This window comes from Cyprinodon tularosa, unplaced genomic scaffold, assembly GCF_016077235.1.
Source record: "Cyprinodon tularosa strain WSP-4 unplaced genomic scaffold, ASM1607723v1 ctg133, whole genome shotgun sequence".
Taxonomy (NCBI): domain Eukaryota; kingdom Metazoa; phylum Chordata; class Actinopteri; order Cyprinodontiformes; family Cyprinodontidae; genus Cyprinodon; species Cyprinodon tularosa.
The window spans coordinates 116,201-143,539 of record NW_024038148.1 but is presented as its reverse complement, the minus strand read 5'-3'; the positions used below and the strand labels follow the sequence as shown (position 1 = coordinate 143,539).

The 27,339-nt window shown below is 38.2% G+C and overlaps 1 protein-coding gene across 2 annotated transcripts in view; it reads right to left on the bottom strand.

Moving 5' to 3' along the window:
• LOC119778404 (gamma-aminobutyric acid receptor subunit alpha-2-like) overlaps positions 1-27,339 on the bottom strand; it is a 73,932-nt gene that overhangs the window by 36,437 nt on the left and 10,156 nt on the right. For both annotated transcript variants that reach the window (XM_038277613.1, XM_038277614.1), the window contains exons 3-4: positions 22,184-22,299; positions 9,705-9,772 (exon numbers count right to left, since the gene is read on the bottom strand). In XM_038277613.1, coding sequence (XP_038133541.1) covers positions 9,705-9,772; positions 22,184-22,299 — 184 coding nt within the window. The remainder of the gene's footprint in view (positions 1-9,704; positions 9,773-22,183; positions 22,300-27,339) is intronic.

Sequence of the window (27,339 nt, the reverse complement as noted above, 5' to 3'; positions counted from 1 at the left end):
TGCTCTTTTCAATCTCAAACAGGGAAGCTCTTCAGTGGCAGAGTTTTCCATTAACTTCCGGGTCAAAGCTGCAGCTTCCGGTTGGAACCAAAGTGCTTTAAAGGGGGCTTTTTTCATGGCTTTGAACGAAAACGTAAAGGATAAACTCGCAACCCTCGACGAACCTGCAACGCTAGAGGAATTAATCCGCCTAACAATTAAGCTGGATAACAGGATCCGAGCTAGAAATAACTCCAAGCCTAGGATTCAGGATTCTTTTGCCTCTGCCCCTGCTTCAAATAATGTGACTGTTTTTTCTGCTCCCACAGAAACCGAACCCATGCAAGTCGGACATACTAGGCTGACTCCTGAAGAAAGACAAAGACGTTTTTTGAGCAAAAATCTATCTGTGTATCTACTGTGGTGAGAGTGTTCATTTCATCGCTTCATGCCCTGCTAAATCAAAAGACAGGGCCCGTCAGAGGTTTCGAGGAGTCTGACGGGCCAAGTTAACTCAGATAAATCTCCTCGTCTGATGCTCCCTGCCACTTTATTCTTCTCAGACCAGAACCTCTCTTTTTCTGCCTTCATCGATTCAGGTTGTGAACGAAACTTAATTGACACTAATCTTGTCCAGCAGCTTCAAATTGAAACCGTTCCTCTAAACCAGCCTCTTTGTGTCTCTGCTATCGATGGGAAGAAACTCCACCAGGTCACCCATCAAACCCAGCCTCTCGAGCTACTTATCTCAGGTAATCATCGTGAAACCATAATATTTTTTGTTTTTCCTTCCGCATGTTCCCCTCTGGTGCTTGGTTTTGAATGGTTGGAGAAACATAATCCCCATATTAACTGGACTGATCGTCATGTGGAATCCTGGTCTACTCTTTGTCATGAAACATGCCTCCCTTCAGCAGCTCCCGCTGTGGGGTCCCCTAGAGGTGGGGGGGAGATGGACTCTCCTGACCTTACTTCTGTCCCTTCCGAGTACCATGATTTGGCTCCTGTCTTCAGTAAGGTCAGTGCTACGTCCCTTCCACCACACAGACCATATGACTGTGCGATTGAGCTATTACCTGGAGCACCCCTTCCCAGCAGCAGACTTTATAATATTTCCAAACCTGAACGAGAAACCATGGAAAAATATATTAATGAGTCTTTAGCTGCCGGAATAATTCGTCCATCTTCTTCTCCGTTGGGTGCAGGGTTCTTTTTCGTTGGCAAGAAGGACGGTTCTCTAAGACCCTGTATAGATAATAGAGGCCTGAACCAAATGACCATTAAAAATAAGTACCCTCTCCCTGTACTCGCTTCAGCTTTTGAACCCGTTCAAGGGGCTACTGTTTTCACCAAACTCGATTTGAGGAACGCTTCTCACCTTCTCCGAATCCGAGACGGAGATGAGTGGAAAACAGCCTTCAAGACTCCCTTGGGCCAATTTGAATATTTAATGTATTTTTCCATGGTTTCCGTCTCCGTGGTGTTCTGCATAACTGGGTCTCATCAGTGAACCCATCATGACAAAATTTGATTGTCCTTTAACCGAGAGGTGTGTTCATTTGGCTGAATTTGTAAGCATGGTTTAGGCTTGATACATCCATAAAGTCGACGTGACAACACACAGCAAAATTATGTCATACTAGCTTCCCTACCCCGTCTCCATAGATGTGTTTTCTGTAAAGCACACCTATGGAGAGAATCTCTTTCCATTATTGTTTCAAGTAGAGAACATGTTTTGTAAATGGAAATTAAATTTTTTTCAATATTTAAGTTTTAGTTTTTATTATTTATTTCAAATTTTATTTTTCAGAATTGCATTCATTTTGAATTGCACATTACAGATCAGACTCTTTTCATTTCCAGGGAGGGACTTTCCTCTGCAGTGAGGCTTTTGAAAATCATTATTTTCAAATCATTATTTGCTTGCAACAACAATGAAACATTTATTGGTGGCTGTCTGTTGCCCCCTTGTGCCACTCTCCTTTCACCTAGCTCCCTTCTAGTTATTTCTGTCCACACCTGTTCCCAATCAGTCCATTACTCCATTCATTATTCTGTTTGGGATTTATATACTCCTAATCGGGCAGTAGCCAGATTGATATGTGTAGAGCTGAGTTGAGTCCTATGTTAATAATAAGGGATGGCTGCTGTTTAGTCTCTCCGTGAAAAGGAGGGACATTTAGTACAATAGTTTGGGCTTATTGGGTGATGTGCCAGCTATTACCCGGTATTCCATAATATGCTTTCAGCCAATCGTAGCAGCTAATTGTGACTTTCAGTCAGCTGAAAAATCTTGATAAGCTGATAAATCTAACTTTTTCCATATTCTGTCAGAATAAAAGCACAGACATCTTTCCGATCTACAAATGCACAAAGTGCTTCTCTTTGCTCCTTTTTTAAAATGAGAAATTGTCGCTATATAAGCTAAAACCAAGTCAAATGCGATTTCGACAGGTGCGTCCTCCAGCGTAGCCATGTTTCTAATGCCCAGGCAATGGCCTTTTGTCATTCCTACATGTCCCGCCCCAAAAAAACACTGCTGGCATGTCACTGGACCGACTTGCAGCCTCTTTTGAGACGGACATACAGTATTAGCAGGAGTCTTTCAAGATGGATTTGATGTGAGACTAACAACTCAGATCTCCTGACACTCCAGCTTGCAGCGCAAAGTTAATATACTCCTCTTTTGTGGTTACTCTTTGCTGGATTCTACTCATTCCCTCCTGAAGCCCTGTGTTCCTCAGAGTTCAGGTTGCTGTGTTTCCTGGTTAATTCATGTTGGATTAAAGGGGGTGACAGTGGTGTCAGGAGTTCGCCCTGAAACCAGAGGGTTGTTGGTTCAAGGCCCAGCTCTGGCTTTCAGTGGTGTTGTCACTTTCGGCAAGACACCACATAGCCTAGGGATGATGGACAGAGGGACTGGTGGCACCAATCTAAAGCAACCTCATTTAGGTCAAGCGCTTAGGTCAAGTCGTCGGACTTGTGTTATATATGTACAGGCCATTTACTTTTTATGCTTCTGTTGCCACCTCTCTAATTATTAAATCTGCAAGAAACCACCACAGTCTCCGTCTCTTCATTTGTGTATCTCACCCATAGGGCCACTTGGTCATTCCTCTCCAGATTTAGGGCCCCTTAGTAACTTTTCTATAGATTTAGGGTCTCTTTGTGAACCCCTTCCAGAGCTTCTTTCTTGAGCCCATTCTGTGCCATCCAGAGACCTCTGAGCCAGCCATTTTCCATTCTGTGACACTGGGGCTCCATGTTGGACCTGTCCTGAGTCAGAGCTTTCTCCTCCAAGGCCCATCCATGAGCGCTGCTCCTCTCCATGCCCCCTCCTTGGGTGCTCCTCGTTTCCAACACCCCTCCACAGGCATCCCTTGCCATCTGCAGTGCCTCTTTGTGGGTCTCAAGCTGTGGCGCCTCTTCATGGGTTCCTACTGCTATAACAGCGGCCTACAAGGTTCCCACACCAGAGGCCCCATAGTTTCCTGCTGTGTAGACGGCATCCCCAGGCAGCACTCTTCAGACCCTTCTTTGTTGTTGTCTCCTAGAGATTGGTTTGTTGTTGCCCACCTTGGTTGGGTCGTTTTGTTTTGGCCTTTGGTGTTTTGTTTGTCGCTTCTGGCCCTCCTTTCTAGGTCCTGTTTTCTGTTTTGTAATTTTTCTAGCTCATGTTTTTTTTTTTTTTTAGGGCGTCTTCTCGTGCTATTTCTGTTCAAGTCTTCTGTTTGTGTTTTCAGTTACACTTTGATTTATGTCATTCTGTGTTTACTAAGTCATTAGTTTAATTTCCATTTAATGCCATCAAAGACTAGTTATATATAGTTATATTACTCTCTGTTGCCCCCTTGTGCCATATTCTGTCCCCCTAGCTCACTTCAGGTTATTCCTGTCCACACTTGCTCTCAAACAACCAATTACTCCAATTTATTGTTCTATTTGGGATATGTACTCCCCCTCTGTGATTACTGTGCTGGACTCTCCGCATTTAATTCAATTCAGGTTATTTATATAGCGCCAATTCACAACACAAGTCATCTTAAGCACTTAACAGTTCAACCAGCATTCCCTCCTGAAGCCCTGTGTTCCCCTTTATTCTGGTTCCTGTTTTCCCTGGTTAGTTATTTCTGTAAATATGCTTCTGTTGCTGCCTCTCTAATGATTAATTATGCAAAAAACCACCACAGCCTCTGTCTCTCTGTTTGGGTCCTCTACAGTTCTACAGGGAAACACATGAGGGATGAGCAACATTTCCTACTGGCAAGAGATCCCAAACATAAATATCTCTAGAGATGTTATGGTTTCGTATGACCAAGACCAAGTTTGGTATGACTGTGAAAAAACATGGTGTGGCAAAATGGCAACATAAACATGAATCCTTGTCATCCCTTTAAATTGTTTTAGACTCTTTAGTTATCAGATCTGATATGGGAAACTTCAAACAATAAGCTACTTTTCTTTGGCTGTTTTCTTACTTTTTTATCCTTTGGTTCTTAAGAAATAGTGTCCTTTATTTTTGTCATTTTTGGCAGAACACCGACAGGAAAAGGGGTTGGAGACAAGGGGAAGACATATGGCTTAGGTCAACAGGCTGAGACTCTAACCCCTGATAGCTGCATCAGGGACCAAGGCCTCCATATGTTATCCTCCCTACATATAATGCATTTAATTTCAAATAACAAACAGATTCTTTACCAGACTGACAACTCTTGCCAAATACTACAATTGCTGGAGATAAAATGCTGCGGTGCAGTTCAATGTTGCTGCTGGGCAGAAAACTTTGGTTTATAGAATTCTAATTAATCTTTTTACAAATTAATGCCCTACTTTATAAAAAATTGTCTCACAAAAGTTGTGAAAATAGCAGGCTGACAAAATTTACAATAAAGGAATGGTTTCCTGATTTACTATGAATTATGTATTACAAACAGATCAATCAATCTTCATTAATCCAAAAAAGAAAAGAACAAAGACATTCTTCTTTCCACTTTGGCAATGTTGATATGCTTGTTTCGCTCTAGAGAGCAGTAGTACCATACAGTAGATCGCCACTAGGAGGCGAGAAACCGTGCTAGTGTGATGTGTAAATGGTCGTAAGGATCCGAGCTCGGCGAAGTTAACTGATCCAAGCTCGGTCCAAACTCGGGACGGATCGGTTTTCAGGGACAGTGGCGGATCTAGGGGACGGCTACTTGGGCTACTGTACAGCCCTGGATGTTTCCTCAAGAGCCCCGGATCTCATTACTGAGCTGATCTGAGTAAAATCTGCAGTACTGGAATTCACCAGATGGTGGCAGCATGCCCAGGAAAGCAGAAGTTGTCGCCACTAGCTGTTGCTAAACAGACTGATGTCCCAGGGATGTGAAGCTCTGACTGACCTCCAGACATTCTTTGTCCTTGTGTTATAAGAAATTCTGTTTCCTTTGTGTCGGGAGCACGCATTGAAGCCAGAGAGGTGGATCTGACCATTTTCACTGCGTGTTTGATCAATGTCTCGCTAAAAATAGCTCTTATAATCATGTCACTGTTGCAAAATCCAGTTTAATCGGCAGCTGCTGTTTAAAAAATTGTAAAATAAATAAAAAAATAAATGAGGTCCTTTTGAAGCTGTTTTGTGTTTTGTTTTTAAACGCCAAGGGAATTTGTCTTTTTCCGACTTCTGTCACTTAAACCTGACAGAAATAAAAGTCAGTCACCAAACACAGATTTTCAACACGTAGTGAGTATTTATCATTTTTCATTTGTGATTTAAAAGGATGGAAACTGGCTGATAGCAGGACACAAAAATTAAGACCTTAAAAAAGTTCCTAAAAAAAGAGAATATAGACTTTCTGGTAATTCCAGAAATTCAAATTCTAATGTAAAATATGACAGATTACTGGATTAAGGTCATTTCTAGTATACAAAATGATATCACACATAGCATTTTTTTCAGAATTTGTAAACATTTACTCTTTATTTCCCAAAGAGGAGGTGAGGAGAGAATGGATATTTTAGCTGCCTTAAATAATAAGTTTCCCCTCCATAACATTAAAATTAATTTACCTGCAAGTCTTTAACTGTGTTTATTCCTCTCTTCATCTACAACAAACCCTGTGGATTTGGTGACATTTGATCATTATTTATTATTAAAGGATGGGAACCATATATTTTAGCCACCTGATATAATCCGTTCCCCCTTTGTTGATCTTTATTAAAAGTATTTTCTGCTTAAATGTTTATCAAACAATTTACATATATTCCAAAAAAAGTTCAAACCAAACCACAGGACTTTGTTTTCCAAGTTTGAAGATGTTTCGCTTTCCATCCAGAAAGATTTCTCAATTCAAAATATCTGGAGCAATGCTACTGCAGACATTTTGAATTGAGAATTTAAAATACATTTCATAAAGATCCTCAAACCAACAGTCATATTTATTTTGACTATTTTGGATTTCAAAATAATAAATATTTCAAACATAATATGCAAAAATAATGACAGCTTTTCCTCCATGTTTATGGGAGGAACAGATTATATCAGGTGGCTAAAATATTTGATTTCCCTCTCTTAACTTTGGCAAATAATGATCAGATGTCCCCAAATCCACAGAGTTTGATGTTGATGAAGAGAAGAATAAACACAGTTAAAGACTTGCAGCTAAATTAATTTAATCCCATGTTATGGAGGGGGAACGGATTATTTCAGTCAGCTAAAATATATGGTTCCTCCATCATGACTCTTGCAAATAAGGAACAAATGCTACCAAAATGAAGAAAAGAGGAATAAATACAGTTAAATACTTCCAGGTAAATTAATTTAATCCCATCTTAAGGAGGGGGAATTCCTATGTGTGATAGCATGTAGTGTACTAGAAATTTTATTTATTCCAGTAATCTGTCATATTTTACATTAGAACGAGATTTACCAGAAAGCTTACACTCTCATCTTCACCCTCAGGGGGAAGGCCCCTGATCTCCTAGAATCCTAGGTCCTCCCCTGTTCAGAGGATAGTGTAAATGGGGCTCCTGTCTTTACTTACTTCACAGCAGGTTCAGCTGTGGAGGAAGAGCTGTTGGGTCATTCCATGGAAAGTGGAAAAATTGGACCTCTGAATTTAGAGGTTTTTGATCATAACCTTTTTTTCTTTTTCTTAGTTTCATAGCCTATAGAACATGTGACACTTGCAATAAAACATATTTTTCAAGCTCAGACACCATTTTCTGCAAATATTTTAGCACATTATATCCAGGGAACAAAGTTTCCTTTTCCACCCCGACACAGGACAAAGGTTAACAAATTAAAGGGTAATTTTAGATAAAAGTAAGACAAACAAAATGTTATTCACTTCAGAAAGTGTCTTTTTTTTTCAAAAATACCAATAGTGTGCTCAAACAGTTTTTAAAATGTTTTTATGTGATGTACAGCATTATTTCAATATGAAGAACGTTGCCACCTATCACAATGATTCCACCCCGTCACAGGCTTTAGTGTGACGGGGTGGAAAATCTAAAGCAATTTGGCTCAATTTCTGGATATGTTAAAACCTGATGGTGCCGTTAGCATTGAAGTAAAATAAAAAAGGAATGATTAATACAAATATAATTTCAAAATTTGATTAACAAATTGTTTTCCCCACGTTTTCTGTGCGACGGAGTGAATATGCTATGGTTAACATAAAGGATTTTGAAGTAAAAATGTACCAAAAATTAGTGTTGCGCCAATGCCATTTTTTGGCCCCAATACCGATACCCGATACCTGGCTGTGCAGTATCGGCCGATACCGATACCATAATAATGTAAAATAATTGCCATCATGGCTTTGTCAAGCTTCTGCCTACCTTTGTGAAGCAGGAAAAACTCTAATACAAAGTGAATCCAGTAGAACTTTTTATTGCCTACCTGGAATGGGTGACAATAGTTGAATAAACTTATGGCTCTCAAAATGGTATCGGTGCCCTATTTGTTGGTACTGGCCGATACCAATACCACCATTTTAGGGCAGTATCGGGGCCCCGTCCGATACTGTTATCGGTATCGGTGCAACACTACCAAAAATGTTCTTAAAGAAAAAACTGAACTCACCATTGTGTGGAATTCTCTTCTTCAAACTCTTGAATGATGTCACTTCATGTTAGTAATGTCACTTCTAGGAAGTGTATTGCATTTTGGCGCAAAATAACATTGGTGTGATGGGGTGGAATATGAAATTGATGGACATAGAAAAATCATGCTATTTCAATAAAAAAATATGACATTTTAATATAATTAACAACAACAAAACAACATAACAACAAAATTTTTTTGAGATTTATTTCATATTTCTTAAGTTTTACATTACACGAATGAGAAAAATGGTCAGAGCGGACATGAGAAAATGATTGCAGTTTAACATAAAAAGTTATAAATGTGCAAAATATATATTTATCTTTCAATTTTATTTGACCTCATTCTACCAAATAAACTTGAATCAATGGCTTAAAGTATTACTGACAGTTTTATTATGCTTCCTATTCCTCTTTGAATGTTATGGACCCAAACTTAACAGTTTTCATGGAATGACCCTCTTGAATTATGGCTGTAGCACAGCAGGGAGGAAGGGGGAGGGGCCTGTAAAGAGTCCATGTTTACATTTTCTGGTTAAGTCCAAAGTTTTCTCAGAACTCTCTACTGCAGGCTAGTGGGACTATATCATTACCAGCTACTGTAACCTAGCAGGTGAGGAGAAATGGACCTCTCATATCCCTTTTATACCCTACAGAAACACAAGGCTGTGGATGACTAATCAGAGCTTCTAAATATTCAAATTAAGTTAAAAAATATGGGATTCCCATGAATAATTACTGACTAGATGAACCCGAAATGATATTTGCAATAAATTCAGGCTGTTTCTTTTACACCTCTTTACTGGGGTGCCAACAAGCATGAAAAATGTTGCTGTCAGGATCAGCTTATTTCTTATTAGGACCTCAGTGGTTTCATTAATATTTACCACACCTAGAAATGGCTTTCTGACACATTATTGCTTCCCTTGCACTGCACAGTAAAATCTACCTCCAGTGAAAAGATTGTATGTTTTCCTGTCAGATGTTTGCCCGTTTGTCCATCTGTTCATGTGCAATATATTTTGAAAAATAGACATCAGGGGTGCAATTAGGCAGACTGAGCACTCCACTTAGACAATTAGTCACAGTACATCGCACGTGGGTGGTGATTTTGGTACCGGGATCTTTGCCACACAGCAATAAATATTTTCTACTGCAGATTAAAATGTATTTCAGTATTAGTTTTAGTGTGGGAGAACAATGGTGGAAGAAAGATTCAGATGCAGCTGCCAACACACCTAAGGGCGAACTCAGCTGATCAATTACCTGGATAATGGGAGCAGATCGATAGAAGTGGGGCTGTAGGCATGATGCAAAGGTGGCCACATGTTTTTGAATAATAAACAGGAGGGCACAGGATAAAAAAAGCAGTGACTTGAATACCAAGGAGATGTTTAATAATGTATGAGATGAAAATTTAGACATGAATAGACATCATGCAGTAGTGTGGAGAATGGCTTCTGTATCACAGCATCTTTGTTGGCACGCATGTGTGTGTTTGGATGAGAAAAACAGAATGATGTAACAGCAAATGGATAAAAGGCACAACAGCTGAAATAAAGCATACAGCAGCCCTCTGAGGTCCACTCAGCCTTTGCTCCAGCAATAACCTGACGATCACAATAAGCATCTGCTCTCACCATGTCGGTGTCTGAGACCGGACCAAAGCTGGTGACGAAGATGTTGGTCTTCACCTCGGTTACCCTGTCTGGATCAGAGAAAAACCAAAGTAGAATTAAGGGAAATCCAAAAAAAATATATATACATCAATTGCTCAGAGACTTACATGTTTAATCATTGTTTTTCAAACATGATTAAAAATTGTTTTTCAATTGGTTATGGTTTTCAACCATAACCAATGCTATATAAATCTTGATTCAACCAAAGTTTGACAATGGGTATTGTGGCATTTAAAATTATCTTAAATTGCAATGTTTCCAAAAATGTGTAAAAACAAATTTTAAAATTACATAAATTTGTGTGATATGGTGACAAATAATGTTTTCGGTAACAGGTCGACACCGTATGCTTTTTCAGAGATAAAAATAACCTGACATGCAGTTGAGAGTAAGTTCGCTGGTTGTTTTGTTACATTTTAACCTCTCCTTATATCTTCTACTCCTCTAGGTTATGAGCCTCCAGACCCATACATGCCTTTAATGTTGTTTTTCATAATCATTCTTCACAGCGCATGTGGTATTTTTTTAGGACAATAAAAACATTCCAAGATGCTAGATTGCCCCATCCTGACTTATCTAGCAAATATAAAATGCTCCTAAACATGTTTCCTCCACTACTGTTGACTATTGACCAAGTGCCTTTGGTTCATTAACAAGCTCCTCCTCTGCAGATGTGGACTGTGTCTCAATTTCTGACTTGATCAGCTTCACCATTAGATCTTGCAAAGAAATCAAGATTAAGAGCTTTTAATCCTAATCAATAGTTTTAATCTTCTTGACACACTTTAGCTGCTTTTTAGCTTCCTATGACAGCTTCTAGGTGTCTCCCATGATGATAAATGGTTAAAGTCGCAATTAAGAACAACTCCATATAGATAAGGAGTTAAGATCTAAATCAGACATGTTTTTAATTGGTGAACCGGATTCTTTTTTAGGGGCAAAAAGCTAAATCACACTTTAAACCCCCCCACCTTAATTAGTAAGCAAATGATCAAAATCATCAAGGTATCAAATAATTGGTGTGAAATACATTTATTGTAGGAGGAAATATGAAAACAAAATAAAAACTCTAAAAGAATAAAATGAATATACTCCATCTCAAATGATTTGCCCCTACTATACTTTTTAGTGCAGAAACCTTTCCTGTTGATGTTTGCATGGTAACCAGAAGTATATTTTTAAATAGATTTTTGACCCATCAAAATTGATCAAAGAAATGTTTTAATTACTACATGTGATTTTTCTTATCCCGTAGAATAAACATTGTTATGTGTAATAATAATATTTCAACTTTATTAATCTCACACTGGAGAAATTTACCTCTGCATTTAACCCATCCCCTTGGGGCATCAGTGGGCTGCCATTGTGCAGCACCCACGGAGCAGTGTGGCGTTAAGGGTCTTGCTCAAAGACCCAAAGTGCAGGCTGTGGGGATCGAATTGGGTACTTGCAAACTTCTCAGAGCACAAGCGCACTGCTCTAATCACTAGGACAACACTCCCCTCTCAGTGTACCACACTAGACATTCTGTGGGTGTATTATATTTGAAAAATGAATTGTTGATAAGAAGTACATGTAGGTGTAGCTATGACCTAAGTTGGGTGAAGTTTTTTTTCGTTTTGGTTTAATTTCATATAGAATTACTTCCTGATGGAAAAATTTGTGCCACACTACACAGACATGATTTGCCCAAATTATACATTTTCTGTTATTTATAACAGTTCAATTAGGTTTTAGGTGTCATTGTAACAATCCGCTTCAGGCTTCATTAATTGCTTTGGAGTCAGTAAGTATTTAATCTGCATATCCTCGTCTTATAAATGTATACATTTGGTTGTCACAATATAATCCTCAAACTCATGAAGGCTAAAAATGCCAAAAATGTTTGCACTTCCTGACAATATTGCAATTACAAACTGCCCATTACTTAAAGTTCAGAATTAATTACAATCTTCCAATCTAAACAATAGGAAATAAAAGAAATAATGATAAGCAATCAAACAGCTGAATCTACCACCAAAAAGAAGTTCAGGTGAAAATGCATTGGACAGATTTGAAACACATTTTATCAACTGGGAAGTATGTGTTTACTGTTTGAAAACATTCAGAGTGCCTTTTATGCCCGGGGACTTCGGGATCTGTGGGAACAAGGACAATACCTAAAGTTCCTTTATTCAGCAACAACAGTCCCAGACATGTGCTTTTCATGCAGTCTGAAGCATTCAGTACAGATGGGTCTACTGAACCATGTTTAATTGGGAAGACACAACCTGCATGTGCTAGGGACTGTGCATTCCTCTGAGCAACTATCCAAATGTCTGCTTAACTCCTGCCAGTTTGGACAGAGAGGAAGGAGAGCATTTGCAAAACCCAAATGTTCAACTATTACACAGGATGACATCAGTTCAGAGAGATAAATTCTTTGGCCAAACAAACTGGGAGCAAACAAACTGTTCCCTGCTTTATTAGCAGGACATTATGGAAGCACTGATGATTAGTCAGAGATTACAGAAAAATGATAAAAGCTTTTCAGTTAATCCAATTCAATTCAGTTCAATTCAATGGAGTCTATTTATATAGCACCAATTCACAACACATGACATTTCAAGGCACTTTACAGAGACAACACTGTAAGACTGGTTAAGAAAACCAATTACTGTTAGAACCCTTCATACATGTTGCACATTAAATGACCTGTTTGCAACAATTCTGTTGTAGATTTTTATTTTTTTTCAATAATGCTGTTCTTTTAACTTGTTTTCAAACTGTGTTTTTATATATGGATCACTGCCAGATGTAGAAGACAAATCTTTATCTCAGGAAATATAATGAAGAATTAAGATATCTTACTATTTTATCTTAACCCTGTAATGTCTCTAAAGTGTATTTCATATTCAAATGAAAACATAATACCACAGATACCTGCTAAGATGTAGTTGGACTGAGTGAGGATGGGTTTTTAATCAAGGAGAAATAAAGTTGTCAGGAGTAAGAAATTAAAAAAGCATAAATTTCTTCTCTTTATTCAAAACAGAAAAACAGAACTAAAAGTTGTTCCATCTGAAGCCAAGTAAAAAAAAAAAAATTGTTTAAACAGTTTGGATGCAACACATGTATGACCACCTTTATAGCTACAATATTCATATTTCCTAAAATGTTTTCACATTTTTCAATATTACAGTTTAGAAGTTGGAAAGTGGAAATTCCAAATTTTCTATTATTAAAAAATGGGGGGGGGGGGGGGGGGGGGGGGTCTGTTATAAATACATTTTTATACATTACCAAGTAAAACTTTAAACCCCTTTGAACCTTGGCTATGACTTTAATCAAGTTTGAACCTTTTTGGACTTGATTTGTGAATTATTACCTTTGAACTAAGAAAGCTATCCAGCTGTTTTTTCTATGTCCAGCCGGCTGTTAAAGGAAAAGTTTGCTCACATTCAGAATTCACCGTGACGTCACTGCTGGAAGATGCCAGGAGGGAGGTGTTACTATATTTTGACAAAAATGGCCGCTAGCAGACTCAGTGATCATGACCAAAAATATAGTTTTTTATTATTTTACTGATTAATGCTAAATTCATTAAATCAACGCAAACGTATTAGTTTTATGTATAAATAATGATCTACTGGTTATTCCTTGCTGACCGGACGTTTCCTTTATCAGCTGTCCAACATGGAAGAAGCTTTTTAAACTGAAAAAATGTAATCACTATAAGGAAAATGAGTTTCTTTAAATATATTTGTGCAAATATGTAACTCTAAATAATAGACGTGAATATTTCATGGTGGCATTAAAACAAACATTGCCCCTCCATTTAAATTTCTGTTTCTTTCAGTTGCATTACTTAAAAAGTCTCAAAGCCCCTCTACCTTTCAGTATGTGAGTGAGAACATGCATGCAGCTGTGTTCAGCCTCTTTTCCTGGCGTTGCAAAGTTAAGGTCGGTGGAGCGTTAACCTCCCCCCCCAGATGCGACAAACAGATCTAATGTGTTTACAGCGTGGAAAACTGCATCTGATGTCATGTTGTGTCTTATTTATAAACTCAGTTAGTAAAAGCTGCATCTCAGAAATCATCCCTGTGTATATTAATGCATACAGTATAGCTGTGCATGCTGAGTGCTGCAGGATTTGGTTTCCCCGGGGATTTGATGAGATAAGAGATGAGACGAGATTTAAAAAGCATTGAATTTAACTATTGATGTTTTCATAAGATGTGTAGGAATCCTAGGAGCTGTACTGTAAAACTATTCAGACAATCCACTAATACTTCTTTATTAAGACAATAGTCATTTTTGCTTAATCCAAGAATAACGAGAGATTTAACATCTTTAAAATCCAAAGGATACTAATATAACTACTATGCTAGTTGTCGTGTCTTTCATCAAACACACAGCCTTCATTTTCAGCCAAAAAGATTCAAAAGGAAAGTTGGTGACCTCCTAAAGTCTGGTTCATCTTTTGGTACAAATTCCAGATGCCTGAAGATACTATGTTGATCTGTTCAAATAATAACAAACAAGTATAAACACCCTGAGAATGTTCAGTGATTAGACTATTCAGGAAGGGAGGCAGATTCCACATCCCAGAGATGAACCTGCTTTGGTGAGAAATGTACAAAACAAGCCCACAGAAAAAGTAAAAGACCTTGTGAAGATTCTTCCTAATCCACAGCAAACTACTGCACGGATATAGATGAAAAGATTATTTTCTCCCAAAGCATTATAAAAGTAAAATTGTAGTTTGCTGTTGACAATCTAAACTTCGGTGAATCTGTGATCTAATAAACTAAAATTAAAGGGGTTGGCTACAATTACCTTTGTTACATTTGGTGTAAAGAATAAATAAAGAAGAATGCTGAAAAGAGACCCTTTCAAGCATTGAAGTACGGGAATGGCAGCATTATGTTGTGGGGTGTTTAGCTCCTGGAGGACTGGGGCACTCCAGAAATAAGATGTCTGTGTCCAAACATTATAGCTACTATAGGCTAAGTTTGCTGGAGGATATAGGGACCACTTTTCATCCCTCTGCTCCATTCTATCTATTCTCCTTTTCTGTAGCATCTTTTAGTTAAACCTCTAACATTATGTACTATCTGCTTTTTCTTATCATAGTAGCTTCATCTGGTCTGTTCCTGTGTGGCTGTAACATCGTCCAGGAGAGCAATAGCAGCTGTGCTGCAGCCATCAACACCTTTGATAATAGATGATAAAGTTGTGCCTGTTTTCAGTGTTTAGTCCTGATTTTCTCCTAGAAATTACTATGGTTTCCCCTTTCTTTACCGTGACTAACTGGATGAGCCCTCTTTTAACCCTTTGACATGAAAACTGGCTCAGAGCTCATCTGGTTAGCTCTTTCCTACACAGAGCTACTTCTGGAGCTAATTTACCCTTAGTAACAGTCCCTAAGCATTTATTGCTGTGTTTAAACCTAGTTGCCTTATATTTCTAATATAAGCCTATTAAAATCCTTTATCTGCTTTGGTGTCAGATGTTGCGTAGCAGTCTGGTCATTAAGTGGGGCATTGATTTGTAGCTACGCTGTTTTCTTTTTTTGTTTTAAAATTATTTGTTTTATAAACTTTCAGTCAAATGTGAGACAGCGTTTCAATTAGTGGGACACAGAAAGAGAAATGATAACAAAATCTGCACATATCGGGATCTGCTCATCCTGCGTAGTTGAAGCTTCTCTATACGCAGTCAATGTAACATAGAAAAGAATAATAAAATTCCTGATAAAAAAGTCTACAGCAACCGGTGTTACCCAGCTAAAGTTGATCCACTGGATCAGCCTTATTTACCCTAAATTTTACAACAGTTCATCCAAAACATCTGGACAAAAATTTCTATTTCTTGACTTGTACAGTAGGATAACATCCCCATATCTGTTTAAATTAGCCCAATATAGCAGCGCCAGCTGTTCCCTTCAGAGGCTCAGCAAAATCTTCCAACCCAACTTGCACTACAGCCACTATTTGCACCACAACTTAACATTGATGCTTGGTCCCGACACACCGTTTTACAGAAGGGGAAACTGCTGATTGATATTGCTGATGGAAATTCTCAGTCATCCAGGTCATAGTAATTCCAAAAAAGTTAAAAATTGATATTCTAAGCCTCCATAATCCAGAACTGATCTTTCAAGTGTTACAAATAATGTCTTTATTGTTTTACATGGTATTCTAGGAATATAAACAGCACTGAACATTTTTGTCCATTAAACACTTGCGAGCAAAAACAGAATGTTGGATATATAATAGAGGACAGCTTCAAACCAGTCAAAGTGACAAAGTGTAACTACTATTGATACAAATACCTGACTTCTTGAATGTGGAAGTCTTGTACTATATTGTTGCAGCCACTTTCGAACATGTAACTCTGAGTTCCAGTTTAAATTTATGACTTGGAAGATGGAACTTTTGTTTTCGAAGGCAAATGTAACAGACCATTAGACCATTGTCTCCTGCACTGCTCGCTCATCAATTAGGATCATCATCTGCTAGGGGTGGAACGGTTCACAAAATCCACGGTTCGGTTCGATTCACGGTTTCGTGGTCACGGTTTTCGGTTCGGTTCGGTATATGTTGATTGTTACACCGAAATCCCATAAAAATTTATGAAATTAATGAAAAAATCCCCCAAAAAATAATGGATTGTAATTATTTTAAATGATCCGCGGAAACCCTGGATCATTTCCGTATGTTTTGCTGCTTTGAATTTAATCATCTCGCGCATGCTCTTCACCATCTCCAAGGGACTCAGAGGGGAGCGGACGGGAGCCACAGTGGGGGCTGTAGGCTTTGCTTTGAGCAGCCGGTCTGGAGCGCAGCAGGGGTTGCTGACTGAGTATGAGGGATTTCGGGGTTAGCAGGACATGTTGGTCATGTTGCTATTAGCATAAACAAAACGTGTTGCACAATGCTTGCACACTGTTGCACTTTTATCCACAACTTTCTTTCCGCCGTCATCGTAGGTCACTCTAAATGCAAAGTGGTCCCATACAGCAGACCTATAAAGTGCTGCTGGCGCGTCTTCCAACTCCTGTTCTTTCCCACTCGCCATTCCGACACAATTCTCCACAACAACTGATTTTTTTCCCTGCTACACCCGGCTAAGCTGCTTCGCTTCTTCTTCTTCTTGTTTACTACTGGTGGTTGGCCTTGGTCGCAGTACCGCCACCTTCTGCTCTGGAGTGTAAACGCTTTGCCTATGAGAAAAAGGAGCAGCGCATGAACCGAACGAAACACACGCGAATCGAACCGAGACAGTCGAACCGAACAGTTCGGACAGTTTTCATAAATCGTCCCATCCCTATCATCTGCACCTGTGGTCCTCTGCCAAAGCACAGTCAGCTCAACATAACTCATTTGTTAATCTGCCTTTATAATCTGGACTATCACAGTCAACCTGTGCCAGATTGTTGAAAGCCATTGAGTGATTAAAAGTCAAGCATTTCCTTTCTGCCTTATCAGTTTGCAAGTAAGTTCTTGTCTCTTGGATTTCCTTGTACTTCCTTGCCCTTGTTGGATACCTCACCAGCTTCTGATTCTGGACTCTATCTGAACTGTGCCACAGTCTCAAATCTTGTCAAGCCTTTTTGGCTCTCTGCCTTTCATTCCTCTTGTAAACTACTGATGCCAGCCTCACATAACTGACTTCAACCTCTGCCAACCTGCCTGTCATCACCTCCTGGGACCTGTCTTTGTTTCACTGCCAGGCTTCTCAGCTTTCTATATTGGTTTCCTCCCAGCACCAGATTTTTAATACACCTCTTTAAAGTATAGCACTGTTTCAGGCTAAATATAGGGTTCTCTCTACTGTAAGGGCATAACATTAGGAAATGATTGCAAACCTCTGAAGTCAATACAGTTTTTTACTAAAAAAACTTGTTAGGACAAGCAAAGCTGATCTACAAGGAAGCTGAAAGCGATAGAAAGTCTGGTGTAAACTCACATGAAAAACATGGATGTGGTCACTGTTGCTGAAAAGGAGGCATTGGAAAAATGCCCCAAAAAAGTGAACATGTTTTGCATGTCAAAAATAACAACAGTACAATAATATTGGTGGCGAAAAAGACACCTGCTCAGGCTGGCCCAGATTATTGAAGCATAGGGCAATTCTATATCTATATCTAATTCTATATCTCAGTTAAACAAACCCACAAATCCCCGTGACTAACCCTTTAATATGTAGCATGTTTATAATAAAACAAAATAGAATATTGCCTGTTTCTAAGTATAGTTTTCAGATCATGTATAAATGCTTTTTTCCTGTAACTTTCTTTTATTTGCTTTTACCAAAATATTAGAATAACTAGAAAACATGAATAAAAGCAAAAAAAGATATAATCAAATAACATTACAAGACCAAAAAATCTACCAATCAAATTATGAGTAATTTCTAGTAATGAATGCATATACAGTAGGTAGTTAACATATCCAGTATTCCTCCAGCCACCTCCATATGGACCTTATTCATGTTCCTACCTGCCTAGAAAATTGCAAAAAATTTATTTATGGGCCCCGTATTTCTATGAAATTCTTCTGATTTTTTAAACTGGAAATCAGTTTTTCATAGCTGGTTATTTCATATATATTTCTCCAAACCCTTCATTAAAACATAAAACACTGTTTTGATTTCTAGCATTTAAAAGCAATCCTTTTACATCACCATAACATTTGATTGGATTAACCCCCACATTATCCTGTTATAAATAGGGCAGGGTTCCGTGGTAAACCTGTCTTGAGTACTTTGATAATTAATAAATACACTTTTTTAAGTAAAATCATATATACCTTTACTGATCTATTCTATAAAATTAAATATTATTAAAGAAGACGTTTGGTCACAAAATGCCAGTCCCCTATTCTTTTAGAATGGGATGCAGTTATCCTTGAAATAAATAGAAAATTGACACTTTCCTGCCAGCCCTACAGTTAATTGTTGATGATGCTATACTGTTTTTGTGGCCAGTGATGGAAAACAGACAACTTCAATGGAAAAAAGGATACAGAAATGTAGGAGGTGTCTTTCTATTTAACACATTAAAACAACCTTTTCAATGCTAATCCATGAAAATTCTCCACAACTGCACATGTTTGGGCACTTTTTCCCAGAAATGTATCCAGAATAAAAGCTGAAAATATATTAAGGAGAATACTACCAAACGGTTCCATAAAAAAAAATAATAAAAAATAAAAAAAACTGTTTGATCTGTAAGCATGTAGAAACCAAAAACAGGATTTTCCTGTACAATAATAAGCAGCAAGATAATTGGCACTTAAACAGGCTGAATACTGCTCAAGCTAAAGGAGGCATATGGCAGCTTCTAGGATGGACTGATTGCCCCAGGAATTAGAAAAGCAAAAGGCACCAAATCCTGAAGGAGGAGCTCAGTTTTGGGGGTAAGGGGGTCAGTCTGAAAATTAAGGCCCCGTCCACACGAAGTCAAAATGAACACGAAACGCTGATATTTTCCAAAACGTTTGCCGTAAAGACGGAGACGTAAAATAAATGTGAGCGTCCACACGAATGCATGAAAACGCTGCAAAATGTATGCCAGGCCTGTAAGTGGCGCTGTGGTGCCAAAGCAAAAATAAGCGACGAAATGTTGGGCATGCGCACTAATATTTATACATGGTTGCCCTGCGGGTCCATTTTCGTGGTTCAGTCAAATTCAGGTGCTGAACTATGTCGTCGATATTGCTCTGTTCTTCCTGGAGATATTCCAGAAGAAGAAGATTCTGTTGTGAGCCCGACAGCAGGGTGCGTAGCATTAGCAGCAACGGCGCCATTGTTGTTGTGATACTGTGTCGCGCATGCGTGTTTAGAGGCGACGCTATGACGCATGCGTGTAAAAAAAAAATGCGGTTAGAGCGTAAAGATGGAAACGCGAAAACGGCGTTTCGAAATCTTCCCACTCTGAAGGCTGAATAAAAAAAAGATCGTTTACAGACCCCCGAAACGCCGGCTTCGTGTGGATGAGAGGCTGGTTTGGTGAAAAATTTGTGCGTTTAGGCCAGGGTTCGTCTTCGTGTGGACGGGGCCTAAATGCCTGGTATAAAAGAGTTGGATGTGGTGAGAAGATACAGGGAAAGGAGTGAGAGGCATTGAGGGTGATGCAAAATGCAGATGCTACCTTCTGCAAAACTTGGAAAAACTACTCAAGCTTAACTGTCTTGTGCTGAAAGGAGACATCACCTGAAGACTCAGACTTTTTCATTTTTTCATGTTAGCTGCTTTATATGACTTATTTTTAACATATACACCAGTACTGTACCTTACCACCTCCTGCTGGAGAATTATTTCTTATTTTGGTGTATTTTGCTGGTATTTTTGCTCAGTTTGTTAGTACATAAAGATCTTATTTTTTATTTACAAGAACAACGGAAGTACAATACTGGGCATGTTAGCACACCCCTTGTGCTGAAATTCTATTTAGGCTCATAAAGGACTATGAGATCAGGAGGGATGGTTGGTGTATATAACCTTACTTGCTATCACCACTCTCATCTCTATTCAACCAAAAGGGGAGATTTGGTTTCTTTTGCTGCTTGTGCAACTTTTTACTTATTGTGAAATAGTCCAGTAAATTATGATAAATTAACCCTATGTAAGCGCTAATGTTGCTAACCCCAAACCCATGTGAATACGCAGACACACACATCAAATTCTTGTGTAAACTATCACAACAAAATTAAAGGGGTATAATAAAAAGGAGCAGAATGAGCTCTATTAATTAAATTTTGTCCTTAAAATGATTGAATTTGAATTCAAAGCAAAATTTAAAATGATTTTATATGCAAAGTACCAGTCTTCCAAACCTCTAAACTACAACAGGGTGTTCTCCGAATGTCTTAAAACATTTTGTCATATTATAACCACAGGCTTCAGGGGATTTCATTATCATTTGATGCTACAATCAAAACAAAGTAGTGTGTCATTGTAAAGTAGGACAACTATCAGGCGTTTTACATATATCATTAATAAAGATCTAAAAAGTGTGGTGTGCATTTGTATTCAGCCCCAGTCGGTATTTTGTTCATTTTAATTCAAATCAGTTTATTTATATAGCGTCAATTCACAACACACATCATGTCTTTATATAGACAATTCAACCACATCATGCAGTCAGATTGGTTCAAAGTTTCTATCTAAGGGATGTCAACTGATTGCATTCATTCTGATTGGAAGGCAATCCCTCACACCAAGTTGAACCAAGTCGTTAGTACTCAAGCAGATTTCTAAATGGATTTGGGTCTGGGCTTTGACTTTGCTTTTGTGATGAATGTTACAAAATGTTCCTCTTTTGCTGGATGTTTGGTATTTCTGTTATATGTTCCCTTATATTGCCTTCTCTGTTTTGGAGCAACGGAGCCTCGTTAGCTTTTTGAATAACTTGGATCTGACTTAATTTCCTCTACCTCTTAAATTGTCCTGTTTTTATTTGCTGTGCAAACATTTATCTATTATGTTTTATAGTTCGTATAGATTTAAAGGACCTTGACTCTGCTCCACTGAGTAATAAATATTTCACCTGATTCAAAGAGGGAAGGCTTCCGAAAGACAGGAGAGAGCTTAAAAATTTAGGGGATTTCCTTATTACACCTTAATCTAGTTCTAAGTTCTGACAGGATTTAGTTGACTAGAAATAACTTATTTTTTCTACAAGAGAGAATAACTTGAATTAAAAGAAAGAATGTTGTCACAAACAGCACTGCCTCTACCATATCTTCCTTGATATGGCTTCCTTTCCGTTCCTTTCCAGGTTTGTCCTACATTCAGCGCTGTCCATCTTCCCATCAGCTCGGACCAGTTACTCTCTACTGAACAAAAGCATCACCGCAGTAGGATGCTACCACTACCATATTTCACTAGATGATGCCGGCTGTTGTATTTCCACAACATATACTGGTTCTATATAACATCTCGTTGAAATTAAGGAAAGTTTCGGCTTCTAGCTTCACCAAATGTGGAAAAGTTTAAACCCTATAAGAATATGTGCCGTATATGGCTCTTTAGTTCCAGTGTCAATATTTAGGTGTTCTTTTTCTTTATATATATATAAATTCATACATTAATTGCATATTTCAAATTATGGAACAGAAATAAATTGACAAACTTAAAATCATACCTTTTCCTTATAGATTCTGATACTACAAATATAAATGTAATATTGAGTCATTAGTTGGGTTGAATGAGGCCAATTTTCCAGGAAGTGGTTTTGGGATTATATAATCTGAAAGCTTCAGACTCAGAGTGTGTTTATCTATCTATTCTTGAGGGGCCTACTGCCAAAGGTTATCGGTTCTATGAAGGCTGATGTTAAATGAAGTGTTCTCACTGCAAATGAGCTCTCTTAAGAGCGGGACACGTGCGATTGCATGACCGCAATCACTCATTGTACAAAACCATACAGCAGCTATACGTCGTTTCCTCACCTCCCAGACCGGGCCGGAGACGGTTGTCGTATCCATCAAGCAGTCTGTCCAGGATGCGTGTAAACAGGGTGATGTTTTCCTTTGGGTCATAAGGTCCTTGGTCGGCTTTCACTGATCTAGTCAGCAGACACATAACAGGAGAGGTTGAGACATACATGCACATCAGCAACTGATTATACTTCAAACTTTTAATGTTCGCTTCTAGTTTTGCTCTCCTTGTCATGTGGTAGTGGCTCCAAACATGCCCACACAGACACACTAATAGACATTGTTCGCCATCATGGCTGACCCAGTTCAAGGCACTGCATTAAAAAGCCATCTGATCTCTGAGCCAAAACACAACCGATTATGCAAATGTAATCAGGACAGAAATTCATGGTAAATGACTTCAGAAAGTCCCTAAATTCAATCTCAGCTTGATCAACAACATAGCTCCGCCTCTGCTGTAACGGCCTCAGGTTATTGGTAACTGGAAGTATGAAATATTGATAAGTGCTTACGTCGGGTCTTCTATCCATTTGGACCATACAACTTTAATAAGCTGGTTTCACTGTGTGATCAGTCACAGGGTGGAGATTATTCAGGCTGGAAATATTTATGTTTTTTATTATAAAAAAAAGATTTAGTTGTGGATTTTGATGTTTGTGTGTGTATGGAGCAACTTTTGTAGCAAAGAAAATATTTTGCAAAGGGACATTTGAAAAATTATAATTCAATCCAGAAATAAACTATTAAAAATTATAATAAAACTTTGCTGTTTTCTCAGATTTATTTATTTTTATGTGTTACAAATTTAATATTTTTGAGTTAATTTTTTTAGTTCTCTTTTTCAGATAGATTTTTACGAGTTACATTGTTTTCACATTGCATTTGCATTAAAGATCACATTCTCTTCACTTCAAGGGAGTGAGGACAAACACTTCCATTGGTCTGCATGGCTGTAAGTTAGGGGTGAGTATCGGCATGGTTGTTGCGATACGATACGTGTCACGATACTTGGGACACAATACGATATTATGACGATATTGCAATATCACTATATATAGTGATATGTTTCCCAGCTATCAAAATTAAATATATAGATTAAAAAAGCAAGTGCTGTCTGTTCTTCAGAAGATATTGATTGTTTGTTACTTTGGTATCCATGTTGTCCACTGCATCACACAGCAAAAAGGGGTCCACAGCCCATTTTCCCTCATTATTTTGGGTAAAAATGTCTTATTTTTTAAAATTAATATTAGGAACTGAAAGATCGATATATGGAACGGCTGAAAATCATGATATATCACCAATATTTTACCACACCGATAATGTTAATAACATTTTTCTTGGGCTTCAAATGAAGAGAATGTTATCTGTAATGCACAATTTGAAAAATAAAAATAAAAAAAATATATCAAATTTGAGAATATAAATTTTGTTAGAAAAATAATAACATTTTTTTTTCAAAATAAATAAGAAATAATAAAAAACTTTATATCGAATATGGATCCGATTCAGTAAAACGTGAAGGTGGAACAATTATAATTTTTTTTTTTTTTAACTGAGCTGATCTGAGCCCCATGAAAAAGTCAAATATCAGTCACATATGGTAAACAATAAACATGAGATTTTGGTTCCATTTTCCTGCAGTGTGAACGTAGCGTAACTGGTCTACATCTGGACCAATTATCTTCTTTATTTTCCCTGTTTTGTTGCAGCTTAGGTGAAATCTTTATCAGTATTTATAGAAGTGACAGTCCAGTTTGGATAAAGAGTAAAGATATCTGTTTTCAAATGCAGTGCATAAAAGATAAAATTAAAACTGTAAAAGAAATACTCAGGTAAAGATACAGAAAAAAAAAACTTAATTACAGCAACTAAGAATTATACTGAGAAAGCTGACACCTCAAACTATACAAGTACAGAAAACAACAAGGAAAAATTTTTATCTAAATGCAAAAATACTTTTTTTTAATCAATATGAATTTATATGTCGCTTTTGAGAAGTGTTGCTCTCTTTGTCCTCAAAAACATCGAAAGCCACACATCAGACAATAGATATTTCCATCCACTCTCCCTTTACTGTATTTCTTTTAAATTCATATTTTCTTTTGTTTATCCTACAAAAACTTCCAATAATTAATTTCTATTTTACCTTGTTCAATAGTTGACCCTTTCTCTTTAGATATGAACAATGCAAATACAAGGAAAGGAGAGGTGTCTTTTTATTAGAGTTTGACCTATGCAGTTTTTTTTAGGTTATACTGATCAATTTGACATCAGTCAAACAGATCCTCGATATGTGATTAGGGCATTGTGCTTGGAATCCTGAGATTCTGAGTTCAAGCTCCACTCCCACAGACTCCCACTCTGGGTCCCTGATCTTGACCCCACACTGCTCCCCGGGCACCGCACAATGGCAGCCCATTGCCTCCCAAGCGGATGGGTTAAATGCAGAAAGTTAATTTTGTTGCTCTGTACTTGTGACAGTGTAATGACAATAAAAGCTGGAGAGAGAGAGAGAGAGATGTGCTGCCGATGTTTCTGGAGCCCAAATAGCTTTTTTGTCCTCCATTTACATAATAAAAATCAAAGCATTAGAAGTCTAAATTAAAAAATAAATAAATAAAAATACAAAAAAGAAACATCTATTTGAAGATGGAACAAAAGGGTAGCAAAATGAAAGGGAGTGGCCAGGGGTGGATTTAGAAAATTTGGGGCCCTAGGCAAATACAGGCATGGCGCTCTCTGAATTGAGAAGGCAACACATAACACAGACCCAATATACAGATACAGACATTTTTATAGAATAGACATAAATAATTTGTTCTCCGTTTTGCCCCTCTGTTCTTATCCCTTTTCTTGCTGTTTTCCTCTGTTTTCTTTTGTCCCTTTTTCTTTTCATATTGGCAATGTGCTCAGCTGACTTTTCATGCTGTCTCAAAAGGAATCAAAGAATTTCCAATCACTAAGTCCATTCTAACTTAGCTGATTGCTCCTTCCTGTGTTTCCAAAAAGGCGAAGGCAAAAGTAAATAACCCAGTCCTTTTTTTCTTTGTAGACAAGCCATGATCTGCTTATCTGTTCTCCATTTTTCATTTGGATGAAATAATAGCTGCATGAATCATGACAGCAGACAAGAGAAAAGAGAGCAGGAGGCGGGGTTACCAATCTACTCACTCAGGAGAGCAGAGTTCGCTGCTTTTATATGTTGTCGCCAACGTCTCCAGTAACAGAAAAAAGTCACTAGATTTGGCGCTAAGCACTTTTTTGTGATAAAAGCACTAGAGGGGTCTGAAATGTAGCTAAATATGGCCACAAAACACTAAGTTGAGATCACTGCTCTTCGCATTGTTTGTTTTCAAATGATTTGCTGCTATTTGTTTGGACCTTTCTGCACATGGGCAGTATTTGGACTGATCCAATCTGATCGATTTCTGATGGCATTTTTACAAAAAGATTTTTTATCAAAAAGATAATTAATGTGCACAAATAAGTAAAAGCTGTATCAACCATACATGGAAAAGGAGTTTAATGGGGCCCCCAGGAACTTGGGGCCCTAGGCAACTGCCTAGTTCTGCCTTATGATAAATCCGCCTCTGGGAGTGCCTATTGTAAAGCTGCTGAATGCACTAATAAATCTATGAAAATATCGGCCTACATGTGGCCAATGTATCAGTCTATTTCTGGCTTTTGTTGTTTAGTTTTTCTTCAGCAAGCTTTTAAAGTTGTAGGGAAGCAGCTGTTCCGACAGTTGCATTTCTGAAATCTCCCGAGTGGTGCCTGACTTTACACTTGTGAACAAAGTGAATGTGATTGGTCGATTATCAAGGGGGGAATTGTTGTGGCAGAAAATTCGTAAGCAAGTTTGGTTGTGGCCAGTTTCTCTGAAGCATCTTGCTAACCAGTTAGCAACTTAATGCTAGTAGGTTCCCAATGGGAAAATCCATTGGGACCAAGTAGCACTAAATTGGTGACTTAGAAACGACACTGTCAAGGAACGCTATGGACAGAGGAAACATGCAAGAGGAGGAGAGTTTAGTGTCAGAGGTCGTGGATCAGTCTCCTCCGTCATACATTTTTTATTTTGAGGAGGAAAGTGGGGATGAAGATGTTGTGGAAGAGGACGCCAGGGCGGCAGAAGCTTGGTTTGGTGTAGAAGGCTTCCAGTCGTACATGTTTGAGCCCTTGCCTCGCAACGCTGCAAGTTCTGTTAGCTCTACGCCTGCTGAAGACACAGACGTCCATCCCCGTGAACACTGGGACGGAACTCAATGGGAAAGGAAATTATTCTGAGTTCAACCGTTGCGTATATTAGCTGCGACATAGGAATCAAGATGCTATGACTGAAAAAATTTGATTGACAGATGACTGTTGATATATGATTGGCTGAATTTAGGTGTTCAGGCTGACTTATAACTAACTGGCCGGCAGAAGATAATGGGAAAAAAAACAAAGATTTTAAGACAGGATTTTTTAAATAGAAATGTTTTAACTTTTGGGACAATATGGTCTGATAAAGAGTACATTTATATACATGTTTAAGCCAGAATGATTTTACATTTAAATATGATTTCCCTACGACTTTAAAAACCTTCATTTCCTGTTCAGATCTATACATTATAACTTATCTGTGTGTTTCATTATCTCATTTAAAAAACAAAAACAAACATAATCTGACTGAATAATGTCTTTAAAGCAGAGATCTGATCTGGGATTATGTTGATATCCTTCTACAACTGGATCAACGGGAATTTTTAAAACCTAAACAACCCAATTAGGACCCGTTAAACCAAAATCTGCTCAGGCCAGCAGTAAGAAAACCCAGCAGCGTTTGATTTCATTCCTCCCCTGCCCATCACTTCTGTTTTTATGGCCCAGCTGAAGCTGTTATCATTATCGACAGACAGGAGGGGGGTCCACATGTGTCCGATGATAAGAGTCCACCTGGACAGATAAACAGAGAGCATAGGCGGATCTACTGGGGTGGCATAGGGTGGCAACTGCCACCCTAAATGACAGCCTTGCCACCCCAGCTGCCACCCCAGTTGGCGGTAGGGGTGGCGAGGCTTATAAATTATGGATCATTTGAGAATTACGACCGCTAATTTCTAATGTCGGACTGCAGTGAATGCAGCACGAGATGACGCGAGAGCGACTGAGACTGATTGTTT